Here is a 15,848-nt window from a genome sequence, read left to right on the forward strand (position 1 = left end):
CACTGAAGAAGTCCTGTGTTAGAATTTGAGAAATTTTGTTTTCATAGCAGAGTTGGAGTTGACATATAATGCATTTTCATTTAACTACTTATTCTTTATACTGATTTACCAAAAAAAAATCCCTTTCTCAGTGGTTACCAGTTAGCTTTGTTCTTACTTATATGGTCTTCTTTATTCATGAAGCACTAGATTGTTTATTTACATAGAAATCACGCCCTGTTGTGAAGAGCGTGTTGCACTGGACCCTGAGGGGTAATTCCGTTTCCATGAAGTTCTTCTCTATTAGCTGCATCAATAATGCTTCCGTATGCATGTGTTCGATGCCAATGGAAACCAGCAACCTAATCCAAGCTAAAGCCTTTCGAACCTGCACCGCCATGGATCGTCATAAGACACAGCCAATCACCTATAAGAGTTCAAGCAAGTGATTTGTTGGTCCAAAAATCTTGAATATAAGCTGAAGTGAGTAATATTGTTCACAGACATTTAATTATAGGCCAGAAAATAGACTTAGGGATATAAATACTACGCATGAAACACTTGTACATTTTTTTGTAGAAGCTGTCCGGTTGAACTCTGTAAGGTTAGCTTATTTTTTTTTTCATATTATGCCACATAACAGATTAGATTTAATTATGGATTCGTATAAGAAACCGAGAAACACTACTACATATCAATTATTCAGTGCATTCATCCGTATTCCAAAAGTAATAGCTCCATTGGCTACCTACACATAAAACCAGAGCTTCCCTCCTCTCCATGGTGGCATCATGCAGGGCTGCTTGGAAGTACGTAACCTGATACAGCTATTTGTTTCATGTCTTTTTTGCGCCTTTGCAAATAGATGATTAATAGCTACCATTAGTAACCCTATTCAATTCCGGGTGTTACCCATTCACTTGGGTCGCAAGTGGCGGTGTTATATTTGAGAATGCAACACTCCAACTTTGAACTAAACATGCCTATGACTCTACTAGTGTTTACTTCCTCTCTTTCTATCTTGGAGAAACCTCCGATGCCAAAATGGTGAGTAAAGCCATGTTCCAGTACATGTCAAAAAGACGCTAATAAGGTTCAGACTAACATCAGAATTAAGTTGTCAGTCCTACTTCAGTGGTTCTCTGTATATCTGAAGTTGCTAGCTGTTTCTTTTATAGAACTTATAAATAGGAGTGTACTTCCAGCCGGCTATGCTTATGGTTGTTTAATTTGGTCCTATGTCAATGTAGTATCAAATAATTTGTTTTCTCGTGTTTTTTGAGAGAGCTTTCACCCGATGGTAACATCTCGGACTTGATGGAAACTCCTTTTGACAGAGGTCTCATGCTTATCACGTAAGGCTATAAGCCCAGGTTAAGACCTCATTAATCGATTGCTGCAATTCCACAGCATATATAGCTCAATGGAGCCACAACTGTACCTCTATTTTTTGGAAAGATGATGATGACAAATTGACATTTCCAGGTACGGAACTACTCCCATGTGATTTAGCTTAATCTTCTATGTACGATACCTTCACCTTGGCATGATGCTATGAGAGGTACTAACTATCTCAGCGGTGAGCTCTTCATGCAATCCCGATCTTCATAAGCAGATGGCTGAAACGATTAGCTAAAACTGAAAGGTGCAGGGATACTTGATTGCTGCACTATCTAAACCGTCTAATACCAGTTTCGGATATTTGGTTAAACATGTTTCCTTGGAATGTCTTTGATGGATTTTAGGTGTTTTGGTACCACGATTTGTCTGTTAGAATTCATTCATTGATTCTGGTTTATTGGATTAGACTGATCCATGTATAATTTCCAGTTGATTCAAGTAGCTATATTTACAACTTTACCAAGCTATCGAAACAAGTTCTGGCTAAACCACCTATTATATTGATCCGTTTTGGTGCAATTAAGCCGGTGTTGCTTATCATATAGTGACGTATCATGTTCCGCATCTACCGTCTTATGCATATTGCGACCATGCCCGGGATAGGGTTGACCCTAGCTCGCAAGTGGCTCTCCCTTCCTCGAGATGGCGAACCCATATGGCAATCGGCGAAAGCCTAAGCTGCATCTCAAGCCGGCGCTTGAAATGGGGGCTCCGATCCCGTCTACGTCGAGCTCGCCTAGCGCCTGCTCGCCCGGTTAGTGCCAAGGATCTTGAAACTTCACCAAAGATGAATTTTCTGATTCTAGAAGGTTTTAATTGTCAAACACAATTGTATTGATCATCCCTGGGTTATTCAAATCAATTTAGCTTTGGGTGGTTCATTATTTTTTTCATGTTGTCATCATGTATCCTTTGAAGAAGCTCAAGCCCTCTTTTTTCCTACTAGGTTAACTGTATCCAAAAGTAAATACTTCAATTAGTGCTGCAGCTGCACACCAATTCATGTAAAGTGGTAACAGTTGAACCTGATAACATAGGGGAAGTGGGAACCATATCAGCTTGGCTTTTCTAAAAAATATAGTGCTTTAATTCAAAGAACTTATTCATATGTAATGATGACAATCTCTCTAGCTTTATATAAAACGATAGATAATTAACATCCAATAGATTTGGGTTTGTTATTTTTGTTGTGTGAACGTTTAGGAATAATTTTGTGGTTCTGATTTTAGTTTTTCCATTATGTCTGTTAACTGCAGTCTAGGAGTAACAACAATCCCTGGAGAAATGCTTTTACGTATATATTCATGGCTCATTTCTAGGTCCAGCTTCAGCCTTATTATCTTTAGGCCTTCCCATAAGTCAATAAGATGGGGAAAATTAACTTTCTAAAAAATGGAAAAGTCACGACAACTTATACATGTTAGCTGGCGTGTATTTGTATACACCTGCAACTAACATATCCTTACAGTTGTGTATCGTGCTATAGGCAAAATGTCAAAGCGAGACAATACCATTCAGTTATTTTTTGGCAGTAGATATTCAAGTACGTCTTGTTCAGTTTGTAAGGAACTGGGTGCTTTCAAGCAGTAGTATATTGAGTGCTAGCAGGTTATCATCTTTATTTTGGTCATGCTTGAAATGTTGCTGCATACTAAAATAGTCATATTATTTAGTACACATTAATTTGATATGCAGTGGTTATTATATTTTATGAAGATTGTTTCTGCCTTTAAACATTATGTATGTTCATTACCATGCTTTATGGTGGCGTGGAGTAGTGTTTCATAGGATATGTAATGATTCAAGATTGTTTATGTTTCAACTCTGCACTGAGAGATATATGTTTTTTGGCAGCCGCTGAGATATATGATTTAATTTCGCATGGGGAAAATAAGAGAAGACAGATAGACAGATCTATGGGAAAATTTCTGAATACATGCATCTGGTGTGCCATTGTTTTTTCAGGTATGATGAACACTATTGTTGTTGTAGTGCTAAATAACAGTATGTATCTACACAGATCCTAAAGGATTGAAGAGTAATATAATTTACTATCCGTACAAATAGACAACTCAGAATAATGTAGTTCCTGTAGAGCGTAATTGATTCTTCTCCTTTGCTTCTAGCTTTGTCCTCTCCCAGTACTCCTTGTGTCTTTTGCGTTAGCACAGGCGAAAGAAGACATAGATGCTTGTGTTTTATTTATTTCATTCATTGTATGTTGGAAGTCTGTATCTGCTTGATATCTTCTTCCCATTTAGCATTATTTTTTCATGTTTATATTGCTGGTGGCTGCTAATTTATTATGAGAAGATCTTTTCCTCACGAATATATGAGCTCATGTCGGATTTGCGCTGGCTTATTGTTGCTTCTGTGCTTACATGATAACTGATTTTGTGATTTTTCACCATATAAAATTCCTGCTCTTAAATAATTATCAATGCTTTTATGTCCTTTGCATGGAATAAGCAGTGGGAAAGTTCAAAGGCACCTTAGGTTATATTGAGGACAATTTCGAGTTTTTATTTTATTCACATATAGGTTGAAATTGTACGATATTTGTGCGCTCTTTTTCTTTAATATATCATGCTATTGAAAGAAGAGATATTATTTTTCTTATGATCACAAGATGATTCAGAGTTGTTAGTTTCTTTTTTGTCTTGCTTCTGTCCTTCCAAGTCCTAATCATGAATGTGCTCATTACCTCTATTTTTTGGAAAGATGATGATAACAAATTGACATTTCCAGGTATGGAGCCACTCCCATGTGATTTAGCTTAATATTCTATGTACAATACCTTCACCTTCCACTACAACGGGGTGTATGAGGTTGGCATGATGCTATGAGAGGTACTAACTATCTCAGCAGTGAGCTCTTTATGCAATCCTGATCTTCATAAGCAGATGGCTGAAACGATTAGCTAAAACTAAAAGCGCTGCAGGGATACTTGATTGCTGCACTATCTAAACCGTCTAATACCAGTTTCAGATATCTGGTTAAACATGTTTCCTTGGAATGTCTTTGATGGATTTTAGGTGTTTTGGTACCACGATCTGCTGTTAGAATTCATTCATTGATTCTGGTTGATTGGATTAGACTGATCCAGTTGATTCAAGTAACTATATTTACAACTTTACCAAGCTACTGAAACAAGTTCTGGCTAAACCACCTATTATATTGATCCGTTTTGGTGCAATTAAGCCAGTGTTGCTTATCATATAGTGACGTCTCATGTTCTGCATCTACCGTCTTATGCATATTGCGACCATGCCTGGGATAGGGTTGACCCTAGCCTGCAGTGACTCCCTTCCTCGAGATGGCGCACCCATATGGCACTGGCAGAAAGCCTAAGCTGCATCTCAAGCCGACGCTTGAAATGGGGGCTCCGATCCCGTCTACGTCGAGCTTGCATAGCGCCCGGTTAGTGCCGAGGAACTTGAAAAATCACCAAAGATGAATTTCCTGATATTAGAAGGTTTTAATTGTCAAACGCAATTGTATTAATCATCTGGCACTTTTTTGGATCGGTGGAAGTAGTATATTTAAAACTATTTTCATGATTGTATATAAGTATTGTTTTTCCGTTTGTTTTTGTGTGGTTGGGTCTAATTTCACCTTATCAACTTTATTCTCTAAATTCAATAAAGCGCATTTCTATTTAGATGTAGTTTGGTTCAAGTTTCACGGGATCGTGCGCCAAGGCGCACATCTAAATCTAGTATGTTTGAGGTATCCCCCGGATAACAAGTGTAAATGTCCACTGCTTGATATATCTGTAGATGCTAAGAGCATGTCTAACAGCCCCGTATTTTTTCGCCCCTTAAAACACGAGTAAAGGGCCCTGTATTCACTTTTCGTCGGCCAAAAACTCGGACGATTCTGTTTTACGGGGTGGCGATACGGGTTCTGCTAGCTCGTCCGAGTTTTCGGCCCCTCAAAACAGGGTTTTAGACAGCAATTTGCACAACAATTTCAGATCAAACATAGCACATCCAAAAAATATGATGCATAATTCATACTCCCTCTGTTCCATTCTATAGTGCCTATTGTTTTTTGGCACGGAAATTAGCGCAAGAGTATTTTTTACACAAGACTCCTAGCTCAACGATTTGAGATCAACGTAAAACTTGGGAAATCCATATCTTCCTAACTTACCATAACAATTTTGGGAGCTGAATGATTTGGGTGCTGAACGGGGAGGGGGTAATTGAAAAAAAGCTAAGCTATAACCTTATATTCTGAAACAAATGTAAAAAATCTATAGGCACTATAGAAAGGAACGGAGGGAGTAGTTTTTAACATCACAACGCGATCATCGGCAATGTTCAAGCCACGGAATTTCCCAAATGTGATCAACCATCAACGAGACCATCGCCAGCGGCGCCACCACTCGCCGGAGACTCACCTGTAGTTCGCCGTGCGTGGCTTTGGCGTCGACGAAGAACCGGCGGCACCCGGATCAACCTCAACCACCTCCTCCTCATCACCCTCATCCTCCTCCTCGTCATCAAGGTCTTCGACGTTGCACTCCCCATCGAATGCATCGATACCGGTGTCCAAATTCACCGCGGATTCGTTGAGCATGTCCATGTAGTATGTTGTGGACTCAACATCGAACACCTTGTCTACGTCCATGGTGGGTGGCGGCGGCGCGGGCGGCGCATCGGCCGGAACGGAGGGAGGAGGGGTCGTGGCCTTGGAGGGCGGTGGAGGCGCGAGGCCGATGCGGCTGATTGCCTTTGTCCGCACCTTGGCCGGCGCGACGCCCCTCGGCCCGGCCGCCTTGGTCTTCAGCCTGCCTCCCTTCTTGGCAGCCGGCGGGGCTTCGGCCGGCGAAGCTGCGGCCGCCGCCGCGGGTGCTTCGAAGAATTGCTTCGGGATCCTCTTCCTCTTCGACGGGATGGTGGCAGAGATCATGGCCGAGACGACGCCGGCGTTCGGCGGACCTCCGACGAGGACATCAACCACCGCGGCCGAAGGAGGTGTACCGCCGGCGGTAGGCGGCTCTTGCGGACGGTCCATGGCGGCGGGATCCGGCCGGGAAGGGCGGGGCGGAGGAGATCGGGCGGCGGCGGCGGTTGGCTTCAGCGAAATCTTCGCGCGCAGTGGAGTGGACGATACTGGTTTCGCCCACTATCCCCGCTCCCACCCCGCACAAGTAGGGGGCGAAGACCCGCCCCGTAATCGAAAACAGCAAAAATCGGAGCGGGGGCCATTTTTACGGGGCGTGCTAGACGGTCGGGTAGAGCCGAAACCCGTATACTAACGGTTATTATACGGGTTTGCCCCTTTTAAGGAGTCTGTTAGACATGCTCTAACAGTCTTAAAGGAGCAGTATCTTGCTTAGATGTTTGTGCTGTAAGTTCATATGCATTCTTCACACATGATATGCACTGATTACTTGAGACTAATTGCAGGGCTGAAGGTGACGCTCGGACAACTAACTTCAGTATCTGTAGAAGACGACTGCAAACGTTCAGTGTGCTGAGGCTACCAACAAGAACACCTTCGGACATGGCGGTCTATACAATATTGTAGTTATACCACGTGTACTTTTCATTACCAGCTGGTTTCGTACTATGCCATGGTCAGTTGTATAGTCATAATACAATCAGTATGTACTGAAGATCTTCCTCTGCTCCTTTTGTATTTGTACTACCTCTTATTGTGTCATCCAGAGAAAAATACAGCCAGTTAACCAGATCGAAAGGAAAACTCAAAGTAATGCTTATAATTTTGTTCAACTTAAGAGGTATTTTTTGATGGACCAAAAAAAACTTCTTTTGCTTTTATTATTAGGTATAGACTAGCACATATACCCGTGCGTTGCTACGGTTTCGCAACTGGCCACCACTTGCACCTATGTCAACTCTTTGTCCTCGATCTTTCACAATGGCACAACTCCACTCATGTTCCTACTTACCGGGCAACGGGCCCGATCCCTCTTCAATCTGGTCTGAGGTGCCCCTTTCCTCTCATTCACCAACGTGCTTCCTTGGATCAGGTCCAGGCGTCTTTCACCCCGTGTCATCCAACTTTGGAGCATTGGATGGCCAACAATCCGCGTCGCCCCCAGCTCGGTACCTAAGAGGCCTCTCCCTTCATCGTGAGGCTCCTCACATCCATTGGTCGCCTCCAGATTGTCCTTCATTCAAAAGGGACCGCAGAGCCTTTTGCGAGCGAAGTAGTAGATGCGATGACATGAGCCATAGTGAGTCCATGCTCATTCATTTTTTTTTTGAGGCTCTATTATTTGGACGGATGCCAAATTTGTAACTCGGTGAAGCCTTTTGCATAGTGTATGTGGCATTGAAAAATAAAATCTTCGATATTACCATAATTGCACTCGTTACCATCATAAAACCAATTTCCATTTAAATGAAAAAATATACAGAGAAGAATTCTACATCTAGCCATTTTTTTGGACATAGCAGAGCGTATCATGGAGGCGGACGATGTGAACCCGGGTGCACGTGCATCTTATTATGAAAAATTCCAAAAAAAAAATTATTTTAAAGTTTTAGAAAAAAATGAAAAAACGCACGCATGTATATATCCTGTGTTGACACTTATTTGTGCAGATTTTGGCATAAAAACCGACCATATGTGACCTATACATAAATGTAAAAAAAAAAAGAATTTTCTATCTCCACGAACAGTACAGAACTAATCATGGATCATCATGTTATTTTCCTGAGAGAGCATCTTGCCGGCCACTTCCTTTCCGTATTCGTCGTCCACATAGGACTCCTTTTAATTTTGCACGATGCAGGTGGCAGCCAGCCCATAATCCATCCCGTTTTGCTGCTATTTGTTGATTTCCTAGTCACCTTGTGTTCAAGCATCTCGTGGACGTATATAAACCGATGGCACTTAGAGCATCTCCAACACACGCGCTATATAGGCCGCGCGGCATAAAAACGTCCGATATAGCGCGCGCGGGAGGGAATGTGGCGCTCCAGCAGGCGCGGTAAACGGCGCAGCGCTGTAAAATTTTTAGGGCGCGCGGCGTGTTGCACAAACCGGAGCGGCATATCTGGCGCGTCGGCTACAGCGCGCGGCAACGCTCGTCCAAGCGCGAAAAAGCCAATGGCTGGAAATTTCCTCCCCCCGCGCGCGCCCTCATTTCCCCACCTACCGCCGGCGCGAAATCCAGCCGCCACCGGTCGACTCCGCCGCCGCCTCCGCTTCTGCGCGCCGCCGCGTCGTAGATCCGCGTCGCCCGCACCTCCTCCTGGCAGCGGCGGACGCTCCGCCGCACTGTGCCGCTCGCGCCGCCGCCAGCGACGAGTTGTAGTCGGCGCTCCTTCTCCGCGGCCCCCTTCGCACCGCCGTCGCGTTCTCCTCCGCGCAGGCGGTGACATGTCGTCCTCGTCGTCCTCGAGCTTGCTAGCAACATGGCGCGCCCATGGTGCTCGCCCATTTGCTCGCAAGGTATGAACCTCCGCCGGCCGGCCTCTATTACTCGCCAATTAGCTACAATAGTTCATAGAGAAGTAATTTCATACATATGTTTGTAGAGTTCATCATATGATTCATCGGATGACGAGTTCGACCAAGAAGAAGAGGAGAACATATCGATACTATTAGCATACCGCGCCGTTAAGAGGCCAAAATTTGGTGGATCGGTGTTCGGTAGACAGAAGTTGTGGAGAGCAAGGATTGAAGGGCATGAGAAGTTGATGCGGTCGTATTTCAATGAGAATCCGATTTTCCCTGAAAGCTATTTTCGGTGGCGTTTCCGGATGAGTCTCAACTTGTTCAAGCACATTGCAACGGAGGTCACCAAATATGATCGCTTCTTTGAGCAAAGGAGGAATGCCGCCGGAGAACTTGGTCATAGCACATATCAAAAGGTGACCGCCGCCTTGCGTATGTTGGCATATGGTATACCGGCGGATCTTATTGATGATCATTTGGCCATGGGAGAGAGCACTTCTATCTTGTGTGTGAAGCGCTTTGTCGTTGCAATTGTCAATGTCTTTGGCTCCACATACTTGAGAGCCCTCAATGCTCAAGACACGGCAAGGCTTTTGGAGATCAACGCCAACCGGGGGTTTCCCGGTATGCTTGGTTCCATTGATTGTATGCATTGGAGTTGGAAGAATTGTCCAGCGGTATGGCATGGACAATTCAAAGGCTACAAGAAGGATGCCACCATAGTACTTGAAGCGGTGGCCGACCAAGAGACTTGGATATGACATGCTTTCTTTGGAATGCCCGGATCTTGCAATGACATCAATGTTCTTCAACGGTCACCACTAATGACAAGACTTGCAATGCGGGAAGGTCCATTGGTGGAGTTTGAAGCAAATGGCCACAAGTACAACTATGGCTACTTCCTCGCCGACGGCATATATCCAAGGTGGCAAACATTTGTGAAGCCAATTATTCAACCAAGAGGTAAGAAGCAAACCCAATTCCACAATGCACAAGCGGCGGCTAGGAAAGATGTAGAGAGAGCATTTGGAATTTTGCAAGCCCAATTTGCCATTGTTAGTGGACCAGCTAGATTTTGGGACCAAGAATGCCTTTGGTATATCATGACCGCGTGTGTAATCATGCACAACATGATTATAGAGGATGATCGCGGAAAAGATGTGGATCATACCCACTACGACTTGATGGGGGTTCCCGTGCAAGTGAGGAGGTCCGCACATAGGATTGCCCAATTCATTGCCTCATACCATGCCATTCGGTGCAACGACACATGATGAGCTTCGCCGGCGGGAGGGTTTTCGTTCTTTGTTAGGTTATTTTCAGTGTCTTCTTCGGGATGGTGAGACGGCGGCTCCATCTTGATGTCAGAATAAGGTCCTCCCCGCTCTATCCTCGCTCTGGTGGTGCGTCTAGCATCGGCAGAGGGCGCGTGGAGTCATGTGCCCGGCGGATCTCGCGGGATCCGATCGGTTTTCGTGTTCGTTGGTGTGGTTTCGAGTCGGTCTCTTCCGATCTAAAGTTGTCATCTTGGGCGACGGTTGCTGTTCTGGTGCGCTGGTCCTTTGGGACCTTAGCACGACGACTTCCCGTTTGTCTACTACAACAAGCTCTACTACGACAAGCTTTGCCGGGATCCGGTGATGAAGGGGTGAGGACATCGGCGCGCCTTCGGCTCGTATCAGTGTTTGTAGTCGTCGCTAGGTGGTCGAAAGACCTACTTGTAATTTTTATTACTTTTGGGTCAGTTTGTACTGCTATTGATGATTATTAATAGATCGGTGGAATTTTCGCAAAAAAAAAAGATCTCATGGAAGAATGGTGGAATTGGAATGGACAACAATAGTTGCATATTTGTTGTATTTGTTTGAAAACTATGTGTAGTATTGTCTGAAAACCATGTTGTATTGTTGTATGTTGGACGTGTTGTATTTGGTGTGAAGTATTGTTGTGAACAATGTATTGTATTTGGATGATACAATTTATTTGTGAATTTTTATATATTGTTTGATCTTGTTGGATGCATACTTGTGTGTGTTTGTTGTTTGCGCCGCGTCCGCGCGCTGCAAAATGGCGCGTCCGACGGAGGTGCTATTTTACCGCGCCAACGCGCGCTGCAAAATGGCGCACCCGGCGGGAGAGAAATCGCTCCGGCGCGCGGCAACGGTTTACAGCGCGGCCGCAGCGCCGTATACCGCGCCAACTTATAGCGCGCCTGCTGGAGATGCTCTTAGTGCATGGAAGCAAGGTGGGACTAAAACCCGAGGGTAATTCGTATGAATACTCGAATAGTTCAGCACGATTATTTCCCAATCCTCGTACATTGCACAAGGGACGCGAAGCTTCTGGCCCGGTGCACGTGAACAGATGAAGGGAGGGAGGATCTAGGGCTCTAGGTTACGTCCTCGCTTCGGAAGGAAGCGGCACATCACGTCGGCGGTGGCAGTTCCTATAATTGTGATCAAAAAATAGGGATAGTTTTAAAACGGACGAAAAATATGGGAGAAACCATACCATACTTCCTTTATAATATATAATATATATAGAAAAGAAGGTATAGATATAGATATAGATAGGCCTCCGATCAGCCCGAAGCTTGTTTTAAACGGGCTAACATTCCTGCGCTAGGAGCCCAAAATCAGCCCAGCAACCAAAGCGCCCATGAGCGGAAACACCGCCTCCGAAGCTCCGATCCGATCCCGTTATATCGGTAGTAGACTATACTCTTCGGTCCACTCGCTTCTCCCCAGAGATAACCCTATAACCATCTCAGAGAAAAAGAGATAACCCTAACCTCAAAATTGCCTGGCCTGCGCCGCCGACCTCGAGAGATCCGGGAGATCCATGGCCTGCGCCGCCGACCTCGAGAGATCCGGGAGATCCATGGCCTGCGCCGCCGACCTCGAGAGATCCGGGAGATCCATGGCCTGCGCCGCCGACCTCGCGAGATCCATGGCCTGCGCCGCCGACCTCGCGAGATCCATGGCCTGCGCCGCCGACCTCGCGAGATCCAAGGCCTCGGCCGTCTCCTTCCGACCTTCGACCCTACCGGGCACCACCGCCTGGCGCCCCTGCCTCCCCTACTTCCAGCCCCCCACCCCACCCGGCACCGATGCCACCACCGCTCCGGACTCCCGCCTCCCCGCCTCCTTCCAGACTCCCACCCAACCGGACACCGATGCCACCACCACCGGCCGCCGCTCCTGCCTTCCGGCCTGGGTCTTCCTCGACAAAAAGGGGCACATCGACAAGTCCCAGAACGCAAGCAAAGCTAAAAGCTGTACCAGCGGAGGGAAAGAGGTCATTGTCTCCTTCTTCCCCGCGGAACCACCAGGGCTCTCCCACTTCAGCATCCACTGCCCCGGCCTGAGGACGGAGGACTTCGCCAGGCAGCCTTTCATCGTCCACTCGGAGGATAACCTCGTCTTACTCAGCTTATCTCTCAAAGGCGCCCCCCAAACTGATTACTGTATCTACAGAGCTGGTTGCAATCCATCGCTCAAGTTTGTCAAGGGCTTAGGTTCTTATATCAAGGCGATGAAGTTGTCCATTCACACCATGGGTTTCGTGACCCTTGGCGACGGTGAGCACTTTGTCCTGGCCGCTCTCAAATACAGACTGACTGATGGCCAGTACGAAGTCCATGTCTTCCGGTCCAAGCTGGAAACGTGGACTTGCAATGTGCTGCTTGAGGCTGAGCTCCATGCCCACGGGATGGTACTTGAGCCTCAGAAGGTGATTACACTCGGAAGTGGCAAGATAGGCTGGGTCGATCTCTGGAAAGGTATTCTGGTGTGCAATGTGGTCAACGAGAACCCCGTGCTCAGCTTCATACCGCTGCCTAGCTTGCTCCCTGCCAATCGGGTTGAATTCAGCCAATGCGACGCTCGTTCCTTTCGTGATGTCGTGTGCCTGGATGGCATGATCAGGTGCATTGAGAGGGAAGTTTGTAGAAGACGCATCGTTCGTGAAATGCCAGATGTGTCAAACACGGAGGTACTCCATGATTCAGAGTTGTGGTGGGATCCCAAGGATGACACAAAAGAGGACTATGAGGACCTTGGGTGGAGGATCATCACATGGGATAGGCCTATTTCATCCAACTGTTGGCACAAGGGTTTCTTGGTTCATGTTGATGAAATCCTTGTCAACAACAGCCCAAGTCATTCTGTTACGTTGGCTGAGATAGGGCACAAAAGTCCTCAAAATTTGACATTGAAAGAACTTGTAACATGCTTTCCTACTCTGAGCATGGTTAACAGTGATGTTGTCTACCTCGTGTGCAAGGGTGTATTGGAGGACCAAAAGTCTTGGGTGGTCGCCATTAACTTGGAGAAGAAAACAGTTGAAGAACTGGTGCCATTTTCTTCAGGAGGATCCTATTTTTCTGGAATGAACTACATTCCCTGTGCCTTGTCCAAATATCTGAATACTGATTCAGGTAACTATACAGATAATTGTTTGTTTATCATGTGACAACTCTAATGAATGTCTTCTCTTTCCCTTAATAAGTATTTTTCGTGTATCAGTGAATTTGTTTTGGCAAATTTTATTCTGCACAATTCTTGCACATAGATGCACACATGGTCATTTGGAAGCAGGCGATGTGCAGTAAGACCTGTCAAATTGGGGATGGTGCGTGCAGCTTTTTGTGGATAGATAGTGTATATTGATTAGCCAAGTTTCTTCACCTGTTAGGTTTTGACTCTGATAAACATCATAACAGTCGTTCTGTCGATGTGGATACCGCTTCTTGTACATAGATAATTGGTACTGATTAGCCAAGTTCCTTCACCTGTTAGGTTTTGACTCTGATAAACACCATAGCAGTAGTTCTGTCGATCTGGATACCACTTCTTGTACATTGATAATTCGTACTAATTAGCCAAGCTTCTTCACTTGTTTGGCACTGACAACTACTCCCTCCGTTCCATTTTGTAAGACATTTTGGCATGCCCAATTAAGCCTGCGAAAATGTCTTGTAAAAGGAAATAGAGGAAATAATAAACATGGAATACATTATTTTTTCTTCACAATCCAATCATACTCTTGCTGTTTCCATTTACAGTATTCTTATGTATTTTGGTTTGATTCTGCCTGCCTTGATAAAGCATTTGACCTTGACCCATCTCTGATCGTTAACACTAAATATTTTTTTAGATGAGAGGCTCAAAGAGCCTGGCTTTAAATTAATGAAGCCACATACGGCAGATACAGGGTGCATACACAGCTTACAAGCCTCAGGAAAACAAGCAAACAAAAGAAAAGAAAAAGAAACTCTGCCTGGAATGCTGACGCCTTCCACTGCGGGCGACACCAGAGGCGAGGCGAGGATCAATGCAGGAGGCACAATCAGCCGTGCATTAGATGGTATAGATGTTGACTCTGCATTAATACTAAATAAATGTGCTCTCTGGTATACTAATTCGTACCTTATTTGAACTGATTGGTTTGTTATACTATAGATGTTGATACCTATGGTGACTACCGAGTGTTTATGAATTTAATGTTCTACTTTCCTTGCATTAGATGGAACTCTGATTGGTGGGCAGAATACTTCTTGGGGCTCTTATACTTCTCAGGTATATCCTGTCTACTGTCTGTCATTTTTCAGATAAGTCTATTCCCTCTACTTCATACTCCTAACTTGCCTTGTAGACACCCCAAGAAAATGTCAACAACTGGACTACAGTCTTCTCGCTCAATCACTATGCACCGAACTATGGTAGCTATTGCTCCCAGGTCCCCAATTTATACGCCAATGGCATGTATCCATGGTATGGCAACTACCATCACAAGCCGCAGCCGCAGCCACTGCAGCCCCAGCTGCAGCCACCACCACTGTCAGGTAATCAGAATATCTACAAACACTAGTAGAATCATGCGTGATCCTGTTTAGAACATCGTTTGCACAAACAAATTCCTTAGGTAAGACTTTTGAAAGTAAATCCGTGATATTCATATGCAAAATTGAAATTATACGATTGACGTAATTTAGCTTAATCCAGTCTTTGTGCCAATGGGGTGGTTGTTTGATCTAATTTTATGATTGATGAGTTTTGCAGTGGTAATGCGGTGAATTCTACGGACCGAGTGCTTCGTTCGTCAGGAGCTCTGCCGAACAAAATCTTATATGTGGACCACTTCTGTGGCGCTAAACCTGTATTGCTGTTTATTCCGTGTTGTTTGGTACCCTTTCAGATAATGTAGCTGTGTGCTTTGCGTGAGAAGACTGATGGTGCCCTGTTGTTAGATAATCCGTTTGAATCACTATGACTCATTAAATGATGTTTTGTTGTAGCGTCTTGTGAATCATTATTGATGGACGGTTTTCAGAGGCTGACTTTTGATGGTTGTATTCTATTACGAATGTCATAGGAGTTTAAGATTTTTATTTCTATGTGAGCTCTTTCAATCTTATGAAATGTTGAAGTGCATTCCTTTGTGAAAGAAGCTGGTCCGACCCCCTCCCCCCGCCACTAACCACGGTCTGATTACCTGAAAAAGGGGTCACACAGGCCTTAAACCTCTCTTTTTCGAGATAGAAGAGGGGAAACAAATTACTACAAGAAGTTAAGCCTAATTGCTCACAATCAGTTTAACCTTACACCACTCCACTCTACACCTAAGGCCTACTCTCGCTCTAGGTTCTAGCTCCCTCCCTCCGACTCAGGCTTAGTAGCCATATCATGAGCTCGTGGTGGATCCTACTCCCTCCGTGCAGAAATATAAGACGTTCAACAAAACTGTCCGACCAGGTGAAAACGTGCAAAATGACATCACTACCCCTAAATTTGTCTCGATCGCCCCAGGTGTCTTCCACCTCCGCCCCGAGCGTCGTCCTCTTCCAGATCTCGTCGAGCGCCCCAACCAAGCCCAGCGATCTTCCAGCGAGCATATCTCGACCCAGCGAATCCTCCGCCCCCTGCCAGCTTCCTTCTCCGCCCCATCCAGAGCCCCAGGTCCCTGATCTCCTCGGTCCCAGGTCACCTGAGCCGTAGGTCTCCTGGAGACACCTGATCCCATGATCG

General features: G+C 45.3%; 1 protein-coding gene and 1 long non-coding RNA gene across 3 annotated transcripts; both read left to right on the plus strand.

Moving 5' to 3' along the window:
* Nucleotides 1–2,021: 2,021 nt before the first annotated feature.
* Nucleotides 2,022–4,904, plus strand: LOC124703828. The gene is made up of 3 exons (XR_007003330.1): nt 2,022–2,134; nt 3,235–3,345; nt 4,129–4,904. It is a non-coding gene; the product is annotated as an uncharacterized LOC124703828 (long non-coding RNA).
* A 6,664-nt stretch (nt 4,905–11,568) lies between these two features.
* Nucleotides 11,569–15,160, plus strand: LOC124703830. 2 transcript variants are annotated; one of them, XM_047236070.1, is made up of 6 exons: nt 11,569–11,648; nt 11,688–13,258; nt 13,978–14,187; nt 14,347–14,399; nt 14,476–14,665; nt 14,883–15,160. In XM_047236070.1, the coding sequence occupies exons 2-6, from the start codon at nt 11,701–11,703 to the stop codon at nt 14,894–14,896; spliced, it is 2,025 nt and encodes a 674-aa protein (XP_047092026.1). In that variant the 5' UTR covers nt 11,569–11,648; nt 11,688–11,700; the 3' UTR covers nt 14,897–15,160. The 2 variants fall into 2 exon arrangements, with proteins under 2 accessions (XP_047092026.1, XP_047092025.1); XM_047236069.1 differs by having other exon boundaries at nt 11,569–13,258.
* The last annotated feature ends 688 nt before the right edge of the window (nt 15,161–15,848 follow it).

The sequence above is a fragment of the Lolium rigidum genome, chromosome 3, assembly GCF_022539505.1.
Source record: "Lolium rigidum isolate FL_2022 chromosome 3, APGP_CSIRO_Lrig_0.1, whole genome shotgun sequence".
NCBI lineage: Eukaryota > Viridiplantae > Streptophyta > Magnoliopsida > Poales > Poaceae > Lolium > Lolium rigidum.

Excerpts from the sequence above, each read along its gene's own strand:
- LOC124703830 (XM_047236069.1), top strand. The coding sequence starts at position 11,662 with ATGGCCTGCGCCGCCGACCTCGAGAGATCCGGGAGATCCATGGCCTGC. Across the intron at positions 13,259-13,977 it reads ATATCTGAATACTGATTCAG|ATGAGAGGCTCAAAGAGCCT; the intron begins GTAACTATACAG and ends ATATTTTTTTAG. Across the intron at positions 14,188-14,346 it reads AATCAGCCGTGCATTAGATG|ATGGAACTCTGATTGGTGGG; the intron begins GTATAGATGTTG and ends TCCTTGCATTAG.